At 38.0% G+C, this 22,182-nt stretch overlaps 1 protein-coding gene across 1 annotated transcript in view; it reads left to right on the top strand.

Annotated features, from left to right (window-relative positions):
• The window catches only part of Shoc1 (shortage in chiasmata 1), a 73,374-nt gene that overhangs the window by 2,288 nt on the left and 48,904 nt on the right, over window positions 1–22,182 (top strand). The window contains exons 2-8 of the mRNA XM_021160305.2: window positions 1,610–1,689; window positions 3,556–3,667; window positions 5,080–5,161; window positions 15,118–15,296; window positions 19,139–19,292; window positions 19,489–19,573; window positions 20,898–21,048. Of these exons, the coding sequence (XP_021015964.2) occupies window positions 1,624–1,689; window positions 3,556–3,667; window positions 5,080–5,161; window positions 15,118–15,296; window positions 19,139–19,292; window positions 19,489–19,573; window positions 20,898–21,048 (829 nt within the window). The 5' untranslated portion in view covers window positions 1,610–1,623. The remainder of the gene's footprint in view (window positions 1–1,609; window positions 1,690–3,555; window positions 3,668–5,079; window positions 5,162–15,117; window positions 15,297–19,138; window positions 19,293–19,488; window positions 19,574–20,897; window positions 21,049–22,182) is intronic.

Here is a 22,182-nt window from a genome sequence, read left to right as displayed (position 1 = left end):
AATAAAAGTTTTATAAAAAGAATATTTACCTGATAACTGAAAACGGGTAGGTTATAGCCCTCTCCTGTGGGTAATATTTTCAGATCTTTTTTGTTGTGTTTTGTTTTATTTTTGAGGACAGGGTTTCTCTCCATAGCCCTGATTGTCCTGGAACTCACTCTGTAGACCAGGCTAGCCTTAAACTCAGGGATCCACCTGCTACTGCCTCCTGAGTGCTTGGATTAAAGGCCTGTGCCACCACCACCCAGGCTATATCTTCAGGTCTTCAGACTTCAGTATACCACATTATATAAGTCACAAGGGTAAGCCACAAAAAAATGAAGTGATAATAGCACTAGGCAAAGATCATTTCTATTAAAATATTTATTTAATTTAATAAGACATTATTAATACACTTTATGTAAAAACATCTGACATCTGAATTTGTTGAGACATTTTGGTTGTTTTTACAGGAGTAGGGATTGATCCCACAGCCTTGAGCATGCTGGTCAAGTCCTTTACCAGTGAGCCTTCTCAGCATCCCACAGACTTTATTTAGAGAATACCTACTGGCCTTGAAATCTAAATCTACCTACCTCCTCATTCTTAGTGCTTGGATTGAAAGTATGCATCACAGCATCCCACTCTTTCCAGACATTTTAAATGGCAAAAACACTAAGAACTACTTGATAAACTTAATAACTTCTAAGCTATAGATCTCTGGTTTCAATGTGAGAATCATCCTGGCCTAGTTCATTGTTCTAATTACTTAATTAATTACTTAATTAATTGTTTTATTAAGTAGCTCTGTTGATTTTTCCAGTAGTCTGTTGACCTTGTTGCTGTATCATACCATAATCATTTTACTCCAATTGAGTTAGCTATTAGAAAATTCCAGGCCCTTGATTTTCTAAGTAAAAGAATGGATATAATTTCTAAAATCCAACTATTTCTTTTAAAAAATAGGGTTTAAGAACTTTTAATGCCAAAACACCATATTATCACTTTTTAAAGATTTATTTTTATTTTATGCATATAGATGTTTTACCTGCATGCCTCTCTGTGTGCCACATATGGTGCAGTACACTCGGAGGTTAAAAGAGGTCTTTAAAGCTCTTGGAAGTGGACATACAGACAATTGTAACATGTGGGTCCTGGTACTTGAACCTGGGTCCTTCACAACTGCAGCCAATGTTCTTAAGCACTGAACTATCTCTCCAGCCCTTAATTTCTTTATTATAGAGTTTTTGGCATTGATTATTTAATTTTGAAATCACTGGAGAAACACAATTACCATGGATAAAACAGTGTCTGTTTTGGCCACTCCAGCCTCTTTTCAACAAAATCATCATGTTAAACATATTTTCAGTCACCAACTTGCATGGATTAAAGTCAAGATAAAAATATACAAATTAATAACAATGTACATTATTTTCCACATTAGATTTTCTATCACAAAAATAAATGTTGCTTTATACTTTTTATCATTTAGGACACCTTGAAAAAGAACTAAATGAAAAGTTTGTGGTTAAGAGAGTTTTTCCAAAAAAAAAAAAAAAAAAAAACCAGAGAGTTTTTTTTCTCCTCTTGGCTTTGCTATTTTATAAATATTTAACTTTTATGTTTCTAGATATTGGACTTTGTATGGCATTGAACGGAAGAACTATGTTTCCAGCCTTCAAATATTATGCAATAGACTATTTACAAGAGGTATGATATTACTGGCTTGCTATCCATTTACTATGAATTATATTTCTCTCTTTCTTTCTTTTTTTTTTTTTAAAGGACTAGCCTGTTGTATGGTACTGTTTTCCAGGCAGGATGTACATATTATAATCTTTTTTTAAAGAATTATTTATTTATTTTATATATATGAGTACACTGTAGATGTCTTCAGACCCACCAGAAGAAGGCATCAGATCCCATTACAGATGATTGTGAGCCATCATGAGGTTGCTGGGAATTGAACTCAAGACCTCTGGAAGCTCAGTCAGTGGTTTTTTTTTTTGTTTGTTTGTTTTTTTTTTTTTTGGTTTTTTTTGAGACAGGGTTTCTTTGTATAGCCCTGGCTGTCCTGGAACTCACTTTGTAGACCAGGCTGGCCTCGAACTCAGAAATCCGCCTGCCTCTGCCTCCCGAGTGCTGGGATTAAAGGCGTGTGCCACCACGCCTGGCTTCAGTCAGTGTTCTTAACCACTGAGCTATCTCTCTAGTCCATGAATTATTCTTAAAAACATGTTAGGTGTATTCAGTATATGATAGTTGTCAGTAATCCATAGGTTAATCTTTAGTTGTTTTCAGACTCATTAAAATTACCTTAGTTTTTTTTTTTTACTGTAGTCAAAACATTCATTTGTGTGTGTGAGCATGTGTGTATATGTGTGCAACATAAAACATAAAGAAAAACACAATCATTTTTGCCTTTATGTGGAATAATGAATTCCATGGGAAGTCACAGTCCCTGGAATTAACTGAATAGAGATAATGCTTCAGCTGACAGACATAGCTATAGAACAGCAGTGCTTTTGTCACAGAGTAGACTTCAGTACTGTGTGACCACAATGTGCCCACAGAGTGAATGTGGAAGGCAGCATGGCTAGGGGAGGGGCCTGTCCATTGCCACAAAGTAATGGAAGTAAAGTTGGAAGTCAAGGCAGAACCAGGGTAGAACTTGAGCTAATCTTCAGGTTTATTCAACTGACAGCATCCTTTTTGTGCTGTTTGTTTGAGACAGGATCTGGCCTTGTAATCCTGGCTGGCCTGATAATCAGTGTGTAGCCCAAACTGGCTTCAAACTAATAGTCCTCCTTTCTCAGCCTCTCAAGGGCCAGATTAGAATTAGCACCACGATGGCTACCTTAATGTCCACTTGAAGTAAGAGTTTTATTCCTTAGGTTTACTTTTGAAATTCGAAACTTATTTTCAGGTTTTAGCGTAGGAAACTAAAGTTATGATAGTGGCATAATATTTGCTAATGGAGGGCCAGCATGGTGGCACACGCCTTTAATCCCAGCACTCGGGAGGCAGAGGCAGGTGAATTTCTTGAGTTTGAGGCCAGCCTGGTCTACAGAGTGAATTCCAGGACAGCCAGGGCTACACAGAGAAACCCTTTCTTGAAAAACAAACAAACAAAATTTTGCTAATGGAAGAAAAATCACATTGCTAAGTGATATAATCCTCTTTTGTAGTTAAGCATGCATATTTTTTAGCCTGTCATAGGAAAAAATGTTTGTAAGACAACTTGGTGATATTCTTTATTATGTGGTTCTTTTTTAAGGATATATTTATAATTATATCTAAGTACACTATAGTTGTCTTCAGATGCACCAGAAGAGTGTGGCAGATTTTATTACTGATGGTTGTGAGCCACCAAGTGGTTGCCGTGATTTGAACTCAGGACCTCTGCAAGAGCAGTCAGTGCTCTTAACTGCTGAGCCATCTCTCCAGCCCCTATGTGGTTCTTTAATTTGACATTTTTATAACAAACCTATCACTTTAAAAATTATATCAACTTATGATGATGATATGAATATTGGTGAATAGTATAAGTTAAAATTATTTTACCTTTTCATACAGGACAAAATTAAAGAGAGGCTTTACAGAGATGCTTTATTGCTTCAGATTCCTTCATGTTTAAATCAAGATAAAAGCATTATTGATGATGAATATAGGAGTCCATGGACAAGAGGTATTTTTTTTTTAATTTATTGAAAGCTATTTTTGAGTTCAGTATGGTAAATTAAGAAACTTTAGGCCATAGAATTCGGTAAGGAAAAGGAGATCTGAGATATGAATAGATTTTTTGTCATCTAAGGCTTTGTAGAATGTAACATGAACTTTCTTTTGTCTATATTTTTTAAAATAAAAACAATAGGCTGAATGTTTATGTGCCCTTGAAATCATATGTTCAAATTTAACCCCCATTGTGATCATATTCAGAAGAGAGGTCATGAGACTGGAGGTTAGCGCTCTTGTACAAGAGATCCTAAAGAACCCCCTTTTCCTTCCTGTCCCAGGAGGAAGTAGAAGAGAATCTCCAGCAGACACCAGAGCTGTCTGAGTCTTGTCATTGGACTTTCTAATCTATAGTACCATGAAAAGGCAATGTTCTTAGTTGAGTCACCCACTCTGTAGTATCTGGGGTATAGCAGCTCAAACTGGCTAATAAAGCTGCAAATATGGGAAACCATTGGGCAGTTTGAAGAAAAAGAATGAGAGAATCCCTCTGGTTGTCTAAAGAAAGGGAAGGGTAGAGGTTGGGAGTCAAAAGTAGAGACATGGAGACTAGCAAGACAGCTCAGTGGGTAAGGCTGCTTGCTGCCAAACCTGACAGCATGAATTTGAACCTTGGAACCTATTGGACTGGAGGTAAGAACTGACTCTGCTCTCCATACACACATTGTAGCCTTGGAATATAGTGAGAAGAGAATGGGAAATGAACACAGTGGGTTTTGGCAGCACTTAAATCTAGGCTGATGTGTTTTTTGCCATTACCATGTTTTTCCATGAGGCTTGGATAAAGATGTAATATCAAAGTAACAAACCTAGCCAGAAGCAACATTGAGTGAAACTCTGACTAGGATACTACTACTACATATGGTAGACTATGCAGTTGCATATTCTGACATAAGAATATAATGCCCCTCTTCTTAAGGAATCAAGGATATAATTTGAAAAGTAATCTATAGATGCATAAAATTTTAATATAAAAGCTATATATAATTAGTACCAGAGTTCTACTAGCCATGTTAGGGACCTTTGAGGAGAGCACACCAGAATGAACTGGGAGCTTAGTGAAGGCCTGTGAGGTAGAGCATCAACTGTTGAACAGGATTATCTGGGACCATGGTAGTATCTAAGCAAACAGAAGCTGTGAAAAGGAGGGAATTGTTGATACATTCAGATGACATTTTCTTGACTGTGAGTTTAGGGCAAGCAGATTATAGTGATCACAATCAGATAGCACTTTGAAAAAGTAATTATATTTGTGAATAAGTAAAGATAACTTCATAAGAAAAATGATGGATGTCTGGCTTTCTTCTGTTAAGTGTAAAAGGATATTTTAGAAGCTAATGTTGACTGTTCCCTTTTTGGCCTCAGCTATTCCAGTTCAGGAAATGGAAGATAATTCAGTCTTGGAGCAGTGGAGAACAAGATTCTGTGTGGAGGATGTTCCTGAGAAGTATGTATCCTGAATCTCAAATTCTCTTTCTCTGTAGAAGACAAACAGTAAACTCCCCGGACACCTGGAAACCCCTTTGCTTCCCACACATTTCTTCTGTAGTCTAAAGAAAGCTCTGCTTTCAAGCACAAAGAAGAGGCTAATTTGAAGTTATTTATAGTCTCTTTTATCCTTCCCTTATTTACCAGTTTAATTATTGCCCTCTTCATTGAAGTTACAAAAGATACTCAGAACTAACCGGTGGCATCATACTTTTAGTTAATATGTCAGTCTTCTGAACAAAGTTCACTAATATGTATTAATATTAAAACCACCGTTAGTAAAAATACAGACAAGACCATTTTCTAATGTATCTATCAATATTATTTATTATCAGTTCAGTCACCCTTCAGATATTTGCATATTTATATGTATATACAAGCTAGAAAGTAAGTGAAGGTATAGCTATGCATTCAAGAAACAAAGCTTAAAAACAAAGCACCACAGTCACTGAGCAAAGCACACTGGCAGAGGGAGGAGCGTGGAGCAGTGAGAAAAGAAGATGAGTGTCCTCCTGCGCATTGAGTCCAGAAGCTGCAGTTCTCAGCACTGATCCAAACACTTAACTGCTTCACTTCACTCACAATGTGTATCAGGCACAGGAGAGGTTTTTGTTGTTATTCATATTTTCAAACTTTATAATTTTAAATATTTCTTTTTTTATTTTAATTTTTACTTATTCAGTTTAAATCCTGCTCACTGCCCCTTCTAGTCACCCCCTCCCACAATCCTTCCCCTATCCTCTCCTCCCCTTCTCCTCTGAGTAGGTGGGGGCTTCCCTGGGTATGCCCCCACCCTGGCACTTCCAGTCTCTGTGAGGCACATCCTCTCCTACTGAGGCCAGACAGGCAGCCCAGCTAGAAGATTTTATCCCATGTACAGGCAACAGCTTTTGGGATAGCCCCCCCCCCCCATTCCCACTGTTTGGGATTCACATGAAGGTCAAGCTGCACATCTGCTACATATGAGCAGGGAGGCCTAGGTCCAGCCCGTGTATGTTCTTTGGTTGCTGGTTCAGATTCTGAGAGTTCCAAGAGTCCAGGTTAGTTGACTCTGTTTGTCTTCCTGTCTTCCCCTTTTAAATATTTCTTAACTGCAATGAAAATAAATGACAAAACTCCTACCACATTTACTTGTGTGGATTATATCCAGATTTCATTTATTTTTATTCTAGATCATAGTCTGCTATATGGGTATACCACATTTTACTTACTTGTTCATTAGGACAGACTTTAAGGTTGTTTTTCCTTTTTGCAATTGTGAGTAATTCTGCTGTTAATAGTCGTATTCCGCCTGCCTCTGCCTCCCAAGTGCTGGGATTAAAGGCGTGCGCCACCACGCCCAGCTAACACGCCACCTTTGGTGGATGTGTATTATCACTTCCAAACTGATTCAACAGAGATGGACCCCAGAGGAGTAATTGTCAGACCTGGCCCTCTCACACCTTTGATTTTCTGCCAAGGCTTCCTGATGGCTGATCCCAGCTAGAAATCAGAAGGCAAAAGCCTGCTTCTAAGTGTTTTGTGTATATTCCAGATACAAATCCTAGATCGGATGTGTGGCTTGCAAATGCCTTTGTCCTGTGGTTTGTCTTCTCACTTTCCTGATGGTGTCCTTTGAAGCACATCTTAAACTTTGAAAGTTCAACTTGTGTAGCTTCTGCTCTCACCAGTTTGTTTACTATTTTATTTATGTAAGAAAAATTTACATACTCTAACGTCATAAGAATTTGCTCCTTTATTTTCTTTTAGTTTATTTCTCCTAATAAGAAGAAAATAAAGAAATTCAAAGAGAAGGAGGATATCAGCTCTCAAGTTGGGGACATGGGAGGTGCTGGAGGGAAGGAGTGTTATAATTCTGTTTTAACTGAAAGCATTTTTAAAAGAACATAAATTAGATCATGAAATATCTCTAACTATAACCCGCAAATGGTGCCCCAGCAAACAATACAGGCCTCAGTACCTACCATGTCTTGTAAAGTCTAGAGTGATTCAGTCTCTGCCTGTCTAATGTTCCTCTGTTCCAGCTACTCTGATCTTACTCTTTTACCTGGAATCTACTAAGTTTGTTTCCACCTTTAAACCCTTATGGCTCAGTTCCCATCATTATTCAGGTAGCTACCAAAATAGCTCTTCAGTGGGCTTTCACTAGCTGCATTCTCTAAACATACCAACATTATGGCTGTTACCTGATGTCTGCATACCTTGTTATATTAAATACATTTCAGTTTTTTCCATTGACGTTGCTTATTTAGTTGTTCATCTTCCCTTTAATAGACAAACTTTGTTGGAACAAGATTTTGTTTCCTAGTGTACTCCTAGTCCCAAGAATAGAGTTAGCACATTGTAGATATTCAACCAACTGTCTAAAGGAGTTAATAAATGGCAGTGGGTAAAATGACCCAAAACGAATGCTAGCCAAGGGAAGCAAAACACATGCAGATGGGACATCTCACAAACACCAGTATTCACAAGTCGAGCAAGAGGGGGCTCCAGTGGGAAGAGGACAAGTAAAACTGGGAGAGGAGAAACGAGAAGACCAGGAAGTACTTATCTTCATTTCAGTGTGTCATGGGAACGAGAGTTGACTCTGTGTTTTACCAAGTACTAATGTGTCACGGCTTTTTTTTTTTTTTAAATTAACTAAAGAACTAGATTCAGAAGTCTATGAAGGTCCATATATAAACTAATGCTCTCAATGAGTAATACAGATAAACCCTGTACTGGCTATTTTTGTGTCAACTTGACACAGCTGGAGTTATCACAGAGAAAGGAGCTTCAGTTGAGGAAATGCCTCCATGAGATCCAACTGTAAGGCATTTTCTCAATTAGTGATCAAGGGGGAAAGGCCCCTTGTGGGTGGGACCATCCCTGGGCTGGTAGTCTTGGGTTCTATAAGAGAGTAGGCTGAGCAAGCCAGGGGAGGCAAGCCAGTAAAGAACATCCCTCCATGGCCTCTGTATCAGCTCCTGCTCCCTGACCTGTTTGAGTTCCAGTCCTGACTTCCTTTGGTGATGAACAGCAGCATGGAAGTGTAAGCCGAATAAACCCTTTCCTCCCCAACTTGCTTCTTGGTCATGATGTTGTGCAGGAATAGAAACCCTGACTAAGACAAACCCTTAAGCCATTTCATTTTATATCTTGTATTTTCTTAAATGAGTAATACAGATATGGGGGTTTTAAGCTCTTTCTTCGTGTATCTTGTATTTCTTCAAGAGTAAGGGAGAAATTTTAAAGTGTTTTTTTTTTTTGATGTACCCTTTTATTGAAAATGGATTTTTTTCTTTACATAATATATCCTAACTATGGTTTCCCTTCCCTCTACTCTTCCCAATTCCTCTTGCCCTCCTGTCCCACCCAGATCCACCTGTTTCTCTCTTTCATTAGAAAACAAGCAAGCAAGACAAGGAACCTCCAAAGATTCCATTGAGTTTGTTTTATGTTGGCATCTATTGCTGGGCAGCAGCCTACCCTTAAGAGGAGTTTGTTTCCCCAGTGACACTCCCTTGGAAAAAATTGGAGATTGCGTGTGGATTAATAATGGAGGCATGTGTTCACCTCTTTTCAGCTCTAGGACCCATCTGTTGCAGACCCATGCAGGCCCTGTGCATGCTGCCTCAGTCTCTGCATTCATCTGTGCATGAATCGTGTTGATTTAAAGGGCCTTGTTATCTTGGTGTCCTTCACACTCTCTGACTCTTACCCTCTTTCTACCTTTCTCCTTCCACAGGGTTCCTTGAGCCCTGAGGGGAGGGATTTGATGCAGACATTCTGTTTAGTAAGTCTCTCAGTCTCTACATACCATCTAGCTGTGGCTCTCTATATTTGTTCCCATCTGTTACAGAAGGAAGTTTCTCTGATGATGGCTGAGCAAAGCACTGGTCTATGAGTATAGCAGAATGTCATTAGGAATCACCCTATTGCTATGTTTTTGTTTTAAGAATAGTAGTAGTTGGGTTTATCCTTGGTCCCTAGGCTGTCTAGGCTCAGGTTCTTGATTACCTAAGCAGTATCAGGTTTGAGTTCCATCATATGGAGTGGGACATAAGTCAAAAAGATATTGGTTGGTTATTCCATCAAGCTTTGTGCCACTATTGTACTGGTATATATTACAGGCAGGACAGCATTGTAGATTGAAGAGCTCATGGCTAGGTTGGTGTTTACATTTCTCCTTTGGTAGTGTACAGAACACCTTCCTGTACCAAAGACTTGAAGGCTATATGTAGGCACCAGGCCAACTTCTCCATGGTCAATGGGTTGTGTAGGCGTTGTCTTCAGAAATGGGGCCTTGTTGTCAGTTTGCAGAGAGCAACCTATAGTCCTGGAAATAGCTTGTGTTGTTTGGGGATTCCCACGGGATCCCTTTGGCCAACAACTCAATTATATGTAACCCAATCTTGGGACTAGAAGCTTCATTTGGTGACAAGAGATGACCAGTTGGGGCTCTGTTTCCCCTATTATTTGGCAATTCCATTTAGACCACCTTAATATATGTAAATGTTTTAGGAAGCTTTTACTGTCTTTAAGTTTCCATACTATCCCTCAAATAGCCCTTAAATTTAGCAGTTACTCCTCATTTTCCCTCCCTCTTCCCTCTCTCACCTCCCCTTTCCCATTTGATCCTCCCTTTCCAGCTCCAGCCGCATCCATACATAATATCTATTTCCTTTTCCTAAGGAGACCTATCTGTACCTCTCCTAATCCCTTTATAACCACTCTCTATGGTACTGTAGATTGTAGCTTAGTTATCATTGACTTAGCTAGTATTCACCTGTAAGCGCATACATATAACATACTGTATTACTGGATCTGAGTTACCTCACTCAGGATTTTTTTTCCTCTAGTTCCATTCACTTCTCTGTGAATTTTACTTTTTCAAACAACTGAGTAATACTCCATTGTGTAATGGTACCGCATTCTATTTATCCATTCATCTGCTGATGGACATCTAGCTTGTTTCCAATTTCTGGCTATTATCAATAGAGCAGCAGTAAACATGGTTGAACAAGTGTTTCTGTGGTAGGACAGTATCCTTTGGGTATATGCCCAAGCAGGGTATAGCTGGATCTTGAGGTAGATCACCTGCCTGAGGAACGGCCACACTGATTTCCATAGTGGCTGTACAAGTTTATACTCTTACCAATAATGGATGAGTGTTTTCCTTAGACCACATCCTCACCAACATGAGCTGTCACTTGTTTATTAAGCTTAGCTATTCTGATGGTGTAAAATGAAATCTCCAAGTAGTTTTGGTTTAAATTGCATGTGTGTTGTTATGATCCTCTGGATCTCCTCAGTGTCAGTTGTTAGGCCTCCCTTTTCATTTCTAATTTTGTTAATTTGGATATTCTCTATCCTCCTTTTATTAATTTGGATTCAGGTTTGCTAATATTAGTGAATTTCTCAAAGAACCAATTTTTGTTTCATTGATTCTTTGTATTGTTTTTTGTTTGTTTATAGTTTATTGATTTAGGTCCTGAGTTTGATAATTTCTCATTGCCTACTCCTTTTGGATGTGATTTCTTTTTGTCCTAGTTCTTCTAAGTGTGATGTTAAGATACTGGTATGAGATCTCTTCATATATATATATATATATATATATATATATATATATGCACTTAGCTCTTTCCTCTTAAATCTGCCTTTGTTGTGACCTATATATTTTGGTATATTGAGTATTCATTTTCATTCAACCCTAGAAAGCATTTAATTTCTCAATTTCTGTCTTGACCTATTTTTCTTTTCTTTATTTTTTTGTTTTTGTTTTTTATTGTTTGTTTTGTTTTTCAAGGCAGGGTTTCTCTGTGTAACCCTGGCTGTTCAGGAACTCACTCTGTAGACCAGGCTGGCTTCAAATTTACAGAGCTCGGCCTGTCTCTCTGCCTCCCAAATGCTGAGATTAAAGGCATGCACCACCCACCACACTCAGGTCCGTAATTTTTGTTCATTCAGTAGTGGGTCTGAAAGCTTTTTGTTGTCTCTGTCCAGCTTGATATTCAGTATGTGTGTTCAATTTTGGAGGAAGTTTCACAAGGTGTCGAGAAGAAAGATGTATTCTTTTGTGTTTGGGTGAAATGCTCTGTAAGTATCTCAGGCTTATTTGGTTTATAACATCCTTTAGCTCTAGCATTTCTCTGTTTAGTTTTTGTCTGGATGACCTTTCTACTAATAGGTGAGAATGGAGTATTGAAGTCTCTCACTACCAGTGTGTGAGGGAGGGGTCAGTATGTGATTTAAACTATAGTAGTGTTTTTTATATGAAACTGGATACCCTTGTGTTTGTGGCATAGGTGTTAAGAATTACAATGTCCTGTCATAGAAAATTGTAATCCCAACTCAGGGTTTCTACCCTGTCTCTGACTATTTAGTTCCCAGAAAAAAAAAAAAAAAAACACATACATACAACCTTTATATTTACAATAAGCCTTAAGCAGCACAAGAGCTGGGCAGATATCTACTCTCTATGCTATTAGAATAACCCTGAATTATTACTTTCTATGTTTTATCTGGGTTGCTCTTAACTCCAATTGGCCAGCCCTCAGAGCCATATTTTCATGACTCACCTAACCCATAGCAGCTTCTCTTTCCTCCTCACCTTCTGCTCCCTCACTTGTAGTTCTCCTCAACCCCCAAGCCCAGAATCCCTAAACCCCACCTATGTCTTGTCTGCCCAGCTATTGGCTGTTGGCATTTTTTTTTCACCAATCAAAAATAACTTGGGGGCAAGGTCACTCAGTGTCACTTGGGTCTACCTGCAGACTGTCTCTGGGGCAACCAGGTCTTAAGGGCCCATTATAATATAAGCAGCATCAGGCCAACTCACTAAAATGTTCTGTTGGTGGATTTTTTCTTTTGATGAGTATGTAGTGTCCTTTCCCATCTCTGCTGATTAGTTTTGAAGTCTGTTTTGTCAGATACTAAGATGGCTACACCAGCTTGCTTCGTAAGTCTATTTCCTTGAAATATCTTTTCTACTCTTTTACCCTTAGGTGATGACTATCCTTGATATGAAGGTGTGTTTCTTGGTGCAACAGAGGGATATATCCTGTTTTTTTCATCCATACAGTTAGTCTGTTGGGAAACTGAGACCATTTGTATTGAGATATATCAATAAGCAGTGCTTGCTGATTCCTGTCACTTTGCTTGTGTGTGTGTGTGTGTGTGTGTGTGTGTTTCCCCACTTTCGATTTGCTGGTCTGGGATTACTTATTCCTTGTGTTTTCTTAGGTGTAGTTAACCTCTTTAGGTTGGAGTTTGCTTTCTAGCACCTTCTATGGGGCTGGATTTGTTGCTTAGATTTGTTTTTATCAAGGAATGTCTTATTATCACCATCTATTGTGATTGAGATTTTTGCTGGGTATAGTAGTCTAGGCTGGCATCTGTGGTCTTTTAGAGTCTGTAGCACATCTGTCTAGGCCTTTCTGGCTTTTAGAGTCTCTATTAAGAAGTCAGCTGTTCTAATACATCTGCCTTTATGTATTACCTGGTCTTTTTCCTTTGCAGCTTTTAATATTTTCTTCCTTTCTTCCTTTCTCTCTCTCTCTCTCTCTCTCTCTCTCTCTCTCTCTCTCTCTCTCTCTCTTTTCTGGCACTCACTTTGTAGACCAGGCTGGCCTCGAACTCAGAAATCCACCTGCCTCTGCCTCCCGAGTGCTGGGATTAAAGGCGTGCGCCACCACGCCCGGCTTCTTTCTTTTCTGTATATTTAGGGTTTTGATTATTATGTACCAAGGGGACTTTCTTTTCTGGTCCTGTTTATTTGGTGGTCTTTATATTTCTTCTGCTTTGATAGACATTCTCCTTCTATAGGTTAGAAAATTTTTCTTCTATGATTTTGCTAAAAATATTTTCAGTGCCTTTGACCCAGGTTTCTTCTCCTTCTGTTCCTATTATTCTTAGATTTTTTTTTTTTCATAGTGCCCCAGATTTCCTGGATGCCTTGTGACAGAATTTTTTCTTTCTTTTAGATTTAATATTTTCTTTAACTAGGTATCTGTTTCTTTTAGTGTATCTTCCATACCTGAGATTCTCTCTCCCTTATCTTGTATTCTATTGGTGAGGCTTACCTCTTTAGTTTCCTGTCTGAGGTCCAAATTTTTCATTTCCAGATTTCCCTCAGATTGGGTTTTCTTTATTGATTCTGTTTCCACTTTCAGGTCTTGAACTGTTTTGTTCATTTCTTTCTATTGTTTATGTTTCTATAAATTTCTCTAAGGGATCTATTCAGTTCCTCTTAAAGGAACTCTATCATATTCATAAGGGCGCTTTTAAGGTCTTTTTTTCTGGTGCTTCAGGTATATTGCAGTACTCAGGGCATGCTGGTTGGGTTGCTGGGCTCTAGTGGAGACACAGTATCTTGGCTTTTATCGATTATGTTTTTGTGCTGGTGTTTAGGCTTTATAATTTGGGGAAGATCTTAATTCTAGGTGCTGATATCTGGCCTTGTCTATATTGGGTTGGTGTTTTGTTCCTGGGTTTCTATTGTCATCTCTGGTACTTAGGAAAGTGTGGCCGGTGTCTGTGTGTTGCCTGGTAGGAAATTGTTCTGGGATCCTGATAGCTGTGGTCAAATATGTTAGAAGGTATCGAGAGGTGACACTTAGGAGCATGGATGAGATAGGAGAGAGTAGGGCTGAGGGGTCTGCAGGAGGGAGGAAATCAGAGTGTTCCACAGGATCTACTTACTCCTCTGGGAATGGGGACAGGAGCCACAGCAGGTGGTCTGCAGATCTAGGGATGAGACTGAGGGATTGGACTTGGAGGAATGGAGGAAGAGCTGAAGATCTGCAGTTGCTTGCTCCCCTGGCCCAAGTAGCTTGAGGGTTCTCAGGGAGGTACCTGCTGGAGTTGGAGGCTGGGTTCAGCAGGTGATGTGCTACAGGGCTGGGGATAAAACTGGGGCACTGGATTTGGGGGAACTGAGGGAGAGGTAAAGATAGGGAGTTTTGGAGTGGTCTGTGGGTTCCCAGAGGGTTCCTGCTTGGGCGTGGGGGCTGGGATAAAGCAAATTAGGAGGGGAAGATCTGTGTGATATTGAAGAACAGGCATTGACTATAAAACACAATAGAAGTCTGCCAATGAGTGGCAAAAGTTGCAAATAAACATCTGTCTAACTTCTCCAAAACTTCTGTTTTTAGGAAATGTATTTTTAGAAAATGATTAAGTAAGCATATATAAATGGTTACATTATTGTTCATAGTAAAAAAATATAAACTTTCAGTAAGGGAAAGCTGATTAAATGACAGTTTATTAAATATAATAGCTTTCAATCAGTTTAACAGGGTACTTGAAGTAATTGAGTTAAAAAAGATTTATTTTTGTCTGCACAGTTTTGGAGTTTGTGGGCATAATCAATTGATTTGGGCCTGTGGTGAACCAGCACACAATGGCAAGGGCTCATGGTGGAGCAACAGTGCTCAACTCATGAACCACAAATAGAAGAGGGAAAGAAAGAGCCAGAGTCCCACTTTCCCAGTGTTCCAAACACGCCTCAACCAATCCCGTCCTTTCCGAGCTGTGCTGCCTCCTCCCGCTAGTGTCACTCAGTGAACCAAGCCTTTAACACAGGCCTGTGGGAAGTTATATAAGATCCAAAATACAACACCGATATATGGAATTCTGGTGCTTTCCACTCAAATATAAAGTCAATGATGAACATGTGAATAGGCCCATTATCCACAGCTCAGTAGAAAAAAAAAACACATTATGGAATACTATGTATATGAATATTGTGTAATTCTGTTTAAAATTCTTGATAAATTTGAATAATTTTTGCATTACTTTAAAGTGGTAGGGCTACAGATCATTTTTCTTAGTGTCCACTGGAATTTGGCAAATTTTCCAGGATAAGCATATATTGTTTAGTAATAAAAATGTTTTAGGATAGATACAGATAAAATCAATACTTTTATATCACAGAAAGACAGTTACAGGAGTGATGATTAATGGCACATTTGAGGAAATTGTTCCAAGTTCCAATCCAAACTCTCCACCTGGAATAGAGAACGACAAACTGTTCCCCAGTAAGGACTACGTAGACGACTTTATTCCTGTCAAGTGTTCCTTGTACTACCCCGGAGTGAAAGTGGAGCACCAAGGTAGGAATATTAGTGTTTCCTACTAATCCTACTAGTATACAGAACTTCATGTCTGTGAGCTTTTGCTCAGTTGTATTTTAGTTTAAGTTTGCTTAAACTCAAGGTAACCTATACAGATTTGATCCTGGTGTGTTCCAGCATGTTCCTGTAATGGCATTGGCTCTGGGTCCAGATCTTGTGATAACAGAAGTGTTGTAAAGTTATGTCTGTATGTTGTTTCTCAAAACATCCTAAAAGATACTCGGTCTTACCTAATATGTGTGAGATGGAGTTGGTCATACTATGCCAAGAAGTACACCGGGTTTTAAAAAGTTATTGTCAGTATTATCTAAAATTATGTCTTATCCAAACTACTTTCCAAATTTCCTCTCTAGCTGGCCGCGCTCTTCAAACATTGCTGAGAACTGTCTTGTATTATGATGACTATTCTGTGTTTAATATCAAAACTTGAAAGTCTGTTATATAATCATTCCTGCTATTTAAGAAATGCTATATCCAGGAGTGCTGTAAATCCTTAAATCTAGCACCTTTAATTCCAGAGACAGGTGGATCTCTGTGAGTTCAAGGCCAGTCTGGTCTACATAGTGAGTTCTAGGATAGCCAGGGCTACATAGAGAAACCATAACTCAAAACAAAACAAAACAAAACCTATAGCTGGGTTACTTTATTGCTGTTTTATGTTATGTGATGTAGTTTGGGGAAAGTTGTCATTGAGGCTTGAGGGTAGATTATGGTTTTAGCTTTCCTTTATAATTTGTTTTTCTTGATCTATTATCAAAACTTCTTGTAAAATTTTGTGGAGATGAAAGATATACTTAGATTACATTACATATGTATATGGGGATATTTAAAAAAACCCAACAGGCTACACACATGGAGCTGTTATTATTTCATGGCAACTACAAGCCATTGTTGGATAAAAGCAATTAACTAGGAGAAAATAATACTTAACTTATTTTCATTTGTGTCCTGTATCATAGATTTCACTTTATTATCTTTGTAATCTATTTTTTGTAGTTATCTATTGTCTTAGTTTGGGTTTCTATTCCTAAAAAGAGGAACTCTTATAAAGGAAACTGTTTAATTGGGCCTGGCTTACAGGTTCAGAGATTCAGTCTGTTATCATCATGGCAGGAAGCATGGTAGCATGCAGACAGACATGGTGCTGGAGGAGCCAGAGTTCTACATCTTGATCCGAAAGCAGCAGCAAGAAGCTGTCTTCTGCAGGCATCCAGTAGGAGGGTCTCTTCTACACTGGGCAGAGCATTTCTAGTTATTTCACTGATCTTGGAGACAGAAATATTTCACTGATTTTGTTCTTAGCTTTAGCACTGCTGGCATAGTGTGAGAATAACTTATTCATGCCAGCCTTGTCGTCACTGGGTACACATAAACCAGTGTGATGAGGAAAATGTATGTTTTACATCCTTAAAAGCTATTAATGTATATTGGCTATTTGTATATTTTTCTTTTGTAAAGTGATTTTATTTTCTACTGGCATATAAAAATATGTAAAGACACCAATAATTCCAAAAGCATTTAACTTTAATCTGATTAGTTCTACTGATGTTTTCCTTTATTGATTCTAGCACTGAATTTGTGCTTAGAAAAATGTTCTTTTATTATATAATTTTTCCATTGTTTAAGGATTTGTTTGTTTTGAGACAGGGTCTCTCTATGTAGCCATGACTGATCTAGAACTCACTTTGTAGAGCAGGCTGACTTTAAACTCACAGAAATCTACTTGACTCCTGGGTATTGGGATTTTAAGTGTGTGCCATGGCACCCTACTAATTTTTTAATGTATTATGTAATTGTATTTCACGGTTTTTTTATGTTTAGGACTGGGGACATATTTTAATGTTTAAGCACTTTGGTATTTGTTCCAGTATCATTTAGCTAAGAGTCCTTCCCACTTTTAGAGATGATGCTTCTATTAAACGCTAAGTTCTGACCCACTCCAGTTGAATTCTGGGTTGTCTATGGTTTTGTCTATTGTGTTAGTGTCACCTAATCAGCTCTTATATACCTGTGACATATGCCATCTGTCTCTTGGGTTTTCCCCTGACTTCGTATATTTGTCTAGATTTAGTTTGTAGTCACTTTCCCCAAAAGTTCTAAATAACAACTGTTGGGAAATCAGTGTTAGATCCTTGAAAAATGTTCTGGTTAGTTTTCCTGGCTAGGGGACGAGGAATGGTTTGTCTTGCCTTTTATTTAATATTTAATATGGGTTGTTGTTATTATTGTTTAAGATACTCACCAGTTTCCACTAAGAAATGATTACTGTCATATACACACATGTTAAGGAACTCACTCTGGTTTTGTCTGCTTAACTTGGGTTTCTTAAGTGGGCAGGGGTGACTCTAGTAAAGTTTCCTGTTACCAAGCCTCTTTTTTCTGCTTCTTTCATAACTAGCCACCTTGCATTTGCTGCTTATCATTTGTCTACAATAGAGTAATACACTGTGAGCACACATGCTTGCTGTAGAGTAAGAACTCCATGTGATACACTACCACTGTACTTGTGTAAGGAGGCCACCATTCCCATGAAAACAGCTTTCGTCTAACAGCATTGGTTGTAGAGATTTTCTGACCTCTAGTGGCTGCATCAAAAATGGTGGTTTTAATTGAAGGGACTGAAAGGGTATAGGGATGCCAAGTGACATAAGATGTCCCCATGCAGCACATATATCTGAATGTGGCTTTATTTGGAGTGACAAGCTCAGAGCTTGTTAGTAACAAGGAGATGGGATATAAACCAATGCCATTTCACTCTTAACATGACTTCGTTGGTATTTGCAGAATGGGTGGATGACACAAATAAACCACCCTTAATTTTTCGAATAAGCCCTGAGATTGACAGGAACTGAAATGACTTGATGGTCACTTAAGAGGCTGGTTTATTTCAAAAGTTCTTTGACACATGTATTTGGCACAGGCAAGGGATGCTTCCAGCTGCTTGTGTTCTGTCGGATATTGATGAGGCACATGCATATCACTCATGCCATGAGAGATATCACTGCCTGAAAACTACATACTGTTCCCTCCTGAAACTGAGAGACTTGTCCATTCTCCACACTCAAGGAGGCTTTCATGATGGAGACGCTGGCTTTCTGAGTGCTTCTTTCTCTAAGCATACATTTTCCTTCCTTTCTCTTTTCACTGAGAAATTGACTGAAGAAGGAGGCCAGTTTAGTGTTCCTATCCAGAACTTAGAAGCTCATACAAGTAACCAAGATTCTAAAGTAACCCAAACATTGGAGGTTAGAATAGAAAGGAAATTGTACATCTCTGGTTAATATTACCATGGTGTTTTTATTATGTAAAGTATATCATACTTCCCAAGTAGATATTCCAGTATACAGTTTTCACTATAACTAACTGTGGATCAGCATTGTATTGGTAGCTTTATAATGATGGAGTCAGTGATTTCATATGTATGCTTTTTAGATCATATCTATTTACTGTATGTCCTTACAGATTAAATGATGCAGAGAACAGAAAACCAGACTCAGTCAGAGTCCAGTATTTTTATTTCTTTAAACTTTTGGTACTATTTTGAAGAAGAGAATACTTCCCTTGATTGATTAAGTCAGTCTTTGTTGATAAAGTATATGTCACTATTATGCAACTGTTTCAGAACATTTGTCTTTGTTTCCATATGCTAAATAATACTACATTTTATTGAGATTTTCCTTTTGTCTGGGTACCACATTCTGTGTTTTATATACATAGTATAATAGGGAACTTAATGATTTCAGTGTGTTTGAAAAACCTGTTAATATTTAACATCTATATCTCTGGTATAACTATTAGATTTTTTATTTATTTCTTTTCAGTATTGCTTATTGATGAGGAAATGATTTTTATGAATAATGCAATGGACAACCATCTACCAACTGTGAATGGTCTCCTGAGCAGACTAAAGCTCTATCTGGTGAAGGATCCATTTTTAGATTTCAAAGAAGAGCTCTCTGGAAAGGATAATTTCACGTATGTAATTCCCAGTGCTGTAATTGCTTTGATACCAGAAACCATTCTTTGTATGGCTACAGGTTTAGATGCTGTTGGTAAGGGTTTCAATGCTTCACCTCAACTTACATGAGAGTCTTTGTGTGTTTTGATTGGCAATGCTTATTAAGTGTTTTTAGTAAGTATTAATTAATCTTGTTTGATTTTTTTATTTAAGGGAGTATTTCTCTGTTCAAGAACATTCGGAACCTTTTGTGAGAGATTTCCGTATTGCTGAGGAGACCTTTTGTAAGAAGAAACTAGTATGTTTCAATAAAATCATACACTTTACTTTGAGTGATGTATTTATAGAAGCAAGGGAGCATACCTTTATAAGTTTTAGTAATTTACTTTAACCGTTTACAACTATCATGTGAACTCATTCTCACTAATGAGTTTCAGCCATGGCTGAGGTTGAAGTTTAATCCTACCCAGTTATATCCTGACTTAATTGGTCTAGTGGGCAGTCCATGTACAGAGAATTTTCAGACCCCCTTTAAAAATTTTAATCACTATACTTGGTATAGAACTTTAAGTAGTTAAGTTTAAAAATTATAAGCTAAATCCTATTAGAATTCTAATTTAAATACACATATAATGTATTGTGGACAAGTGAAACATTTTATATATTGGGGCTTTTCTTAATACTTTCAGAGGGTATAAACACGAGGCAGTAAAGGCACTTCAAGAATTTTTTTTACAGATAAAATGTGAACAACTTGGTAAAGATATTAATTTGCTTATTGAATTTCTGACTCCATCCACTCTCACCTCTCTTGTTAATTCTGAGTGGTGCAGTCTCACATGTTGAGGAATATTGTCTGTGAGGGTGAGAAAAAAATACAGCACACAGGGTGCAGTAGAGATGAACTCTATTCTGTCATATCTAGTCAGCTTTTGCTACTTTTCTATCTCTCATTTTCTGTGGTAATTCTTTTTAATTTATAATTTCTAAAATTTATTAGCCAAAAAGAATATAGAAACACATTTTTTGGTGCCTTCTTTTCTTTCTTTTTCTCTCACTTTCTTTCTTTATTGGATATTTTATGTATTTACATTTCAAATGTTATCCCCTTTTCTGGTTTCCTCTCCGGAACCCCCCTTTCCCATCACCCCTCTCCCTGCTGCTATAAGAATGCTCCCCCTCCCAACACCCACTCCCACTTCCCCACCCTGGCATTCCCCTACACTGGGGCATCGAGCCTTCACAGGACCAGGGGTCTTTCCTCCTACTGATGCCAGACAATGACATCCTCTGCTACATATGCAGCTGGAGCCATGGGTCCATCCTTGTGTAGTCTTTGGTTGGTGGTTTAGTCCCTGAGAGCTCACAAACACTTTTAGAGATACTATATGTCACCAAGGTGATAGAAATTATAAAAAAGATTACTCAAGAAAGGCATTGCTTATAAAAGAAACCTATTTTTGACTACTAAACTTCTATTTTTTGAAACTGTGTATAGCATTTAAGACAGAATATGACTTAAGTTTAAATTTTAGTGTGCCATTTAAACAAACTCCATTTAGGAATTAAATATATCTACCTGGAAATATTCTGTAAAGTTTTTAAATGTTATATTGTTTCAGCCATCAGTTTTTCCTTCTGGGTTTAAATCCTTGATATCTACAAACCCCAAACAAGAAATTCTCATTCTACCACCATCAAAACTGAAGAAACCATTAAACTCGATACCGAAAATAATGGACTCTGTAGATGAAAGTGAATGTTTCAAAGGAGGTGAGAGTTCACTTAGAAATGTGTTCCTTGTAAAAACTACTTATGTTGGGCACGATGATACACATCTTTAGTCCCAGAAAATGTCTCTGTGAGTTCAAGTCCAGCCTAGTCTACAAAATGAGTTCCAGGATAGCCAGGGTAGTTAGTTGTACAGAGAAACCCTGTCTCAAAAAAATAACAAAACAAAACAAAAACCTTGTTATTGGAGTTCTTATTTACTAAGATACTTTACAGAGATGTTTTGAGTTACCTGATGAAGGCTCATTGCCATTAGACTCTTTTCCCATTATCACTTTTTTTCTGGAGTTGGATTTTGAGTCAGGGCCTTTGTGTGCTAGACAGATATTCTGCCACTAAGTTACATTCCTGAGATCCAACTTAGATTTGATTATTCTGGAATTCAATAAAATGTAACCATACAACATGTGATCTTCCTGTGGCTGGTCTCTTTCATATACCATAATTTTCAAGCTTATTTATATTTATATCAGTGCTTCATTGACTTTTATAGCCAAATAATATCCCATTGTAGAGATATTTTCTCACATTTTATTTACCCATGGTGCATCTGTTGACAGACATTTGAATTATTTATATACTTTAGTGTTATAAACTTGCTAAATATTTGTTTAGAAGTTTTTGTGTTATCACTTTTGATTTAACTTATTAATGGGTTTCGTCCTATGATTTTCCTACTTCTATACTTTGGTTGATCCTCCCTCGTCGCCTCCAATGCCCTGCCTTTCTCCTGCTAGTCCCCTTCCTTCCCTTTCCATGTCATGTCACATGATTCTCTTACCTTTTACTTTTTGTTTGTTTGTTTGTCTTTTTTAAATTTTTGATATTTTCTTTATTTACATTTCAAATGTTACCCCCTTTTCCTTGTTTCCTCTCTGAAAACCCCTTATCTCCTCCCTCCTCCCCCTGCTCCCCAACCCATCCACTCCTGCTTCCTGGCCCTGGCAGTCCCCTATACTGGAGTATAGAACCTTCACAGGACCAAGGGCCTCTCCTTCCATTGATGACAAACTCTGCTACATATGCAGCTAGAGCTATGAGTCCCACCATGTGTTTTCTTTGGTTGGTGGTTTAGTCCCAGGGAGCTCTGGAGGGTACTGGTTAGTTCATATTGTT

This window comes from Mus caroli, chromosome 4 (assembly GCF_900094665.2).
Source record: "Mus caroli chromosome 4, CAROLI_EIJ_v1.1, whole genome shotgun sequence".
NCBI lineage: Eukaryota > Metazoa > Chordata > Mammalia > Rodentia > Muridae > Mus > Mus caroli.
This window is presented reverse-complemented; position numbering and strand designations above follow the sequence as displayed.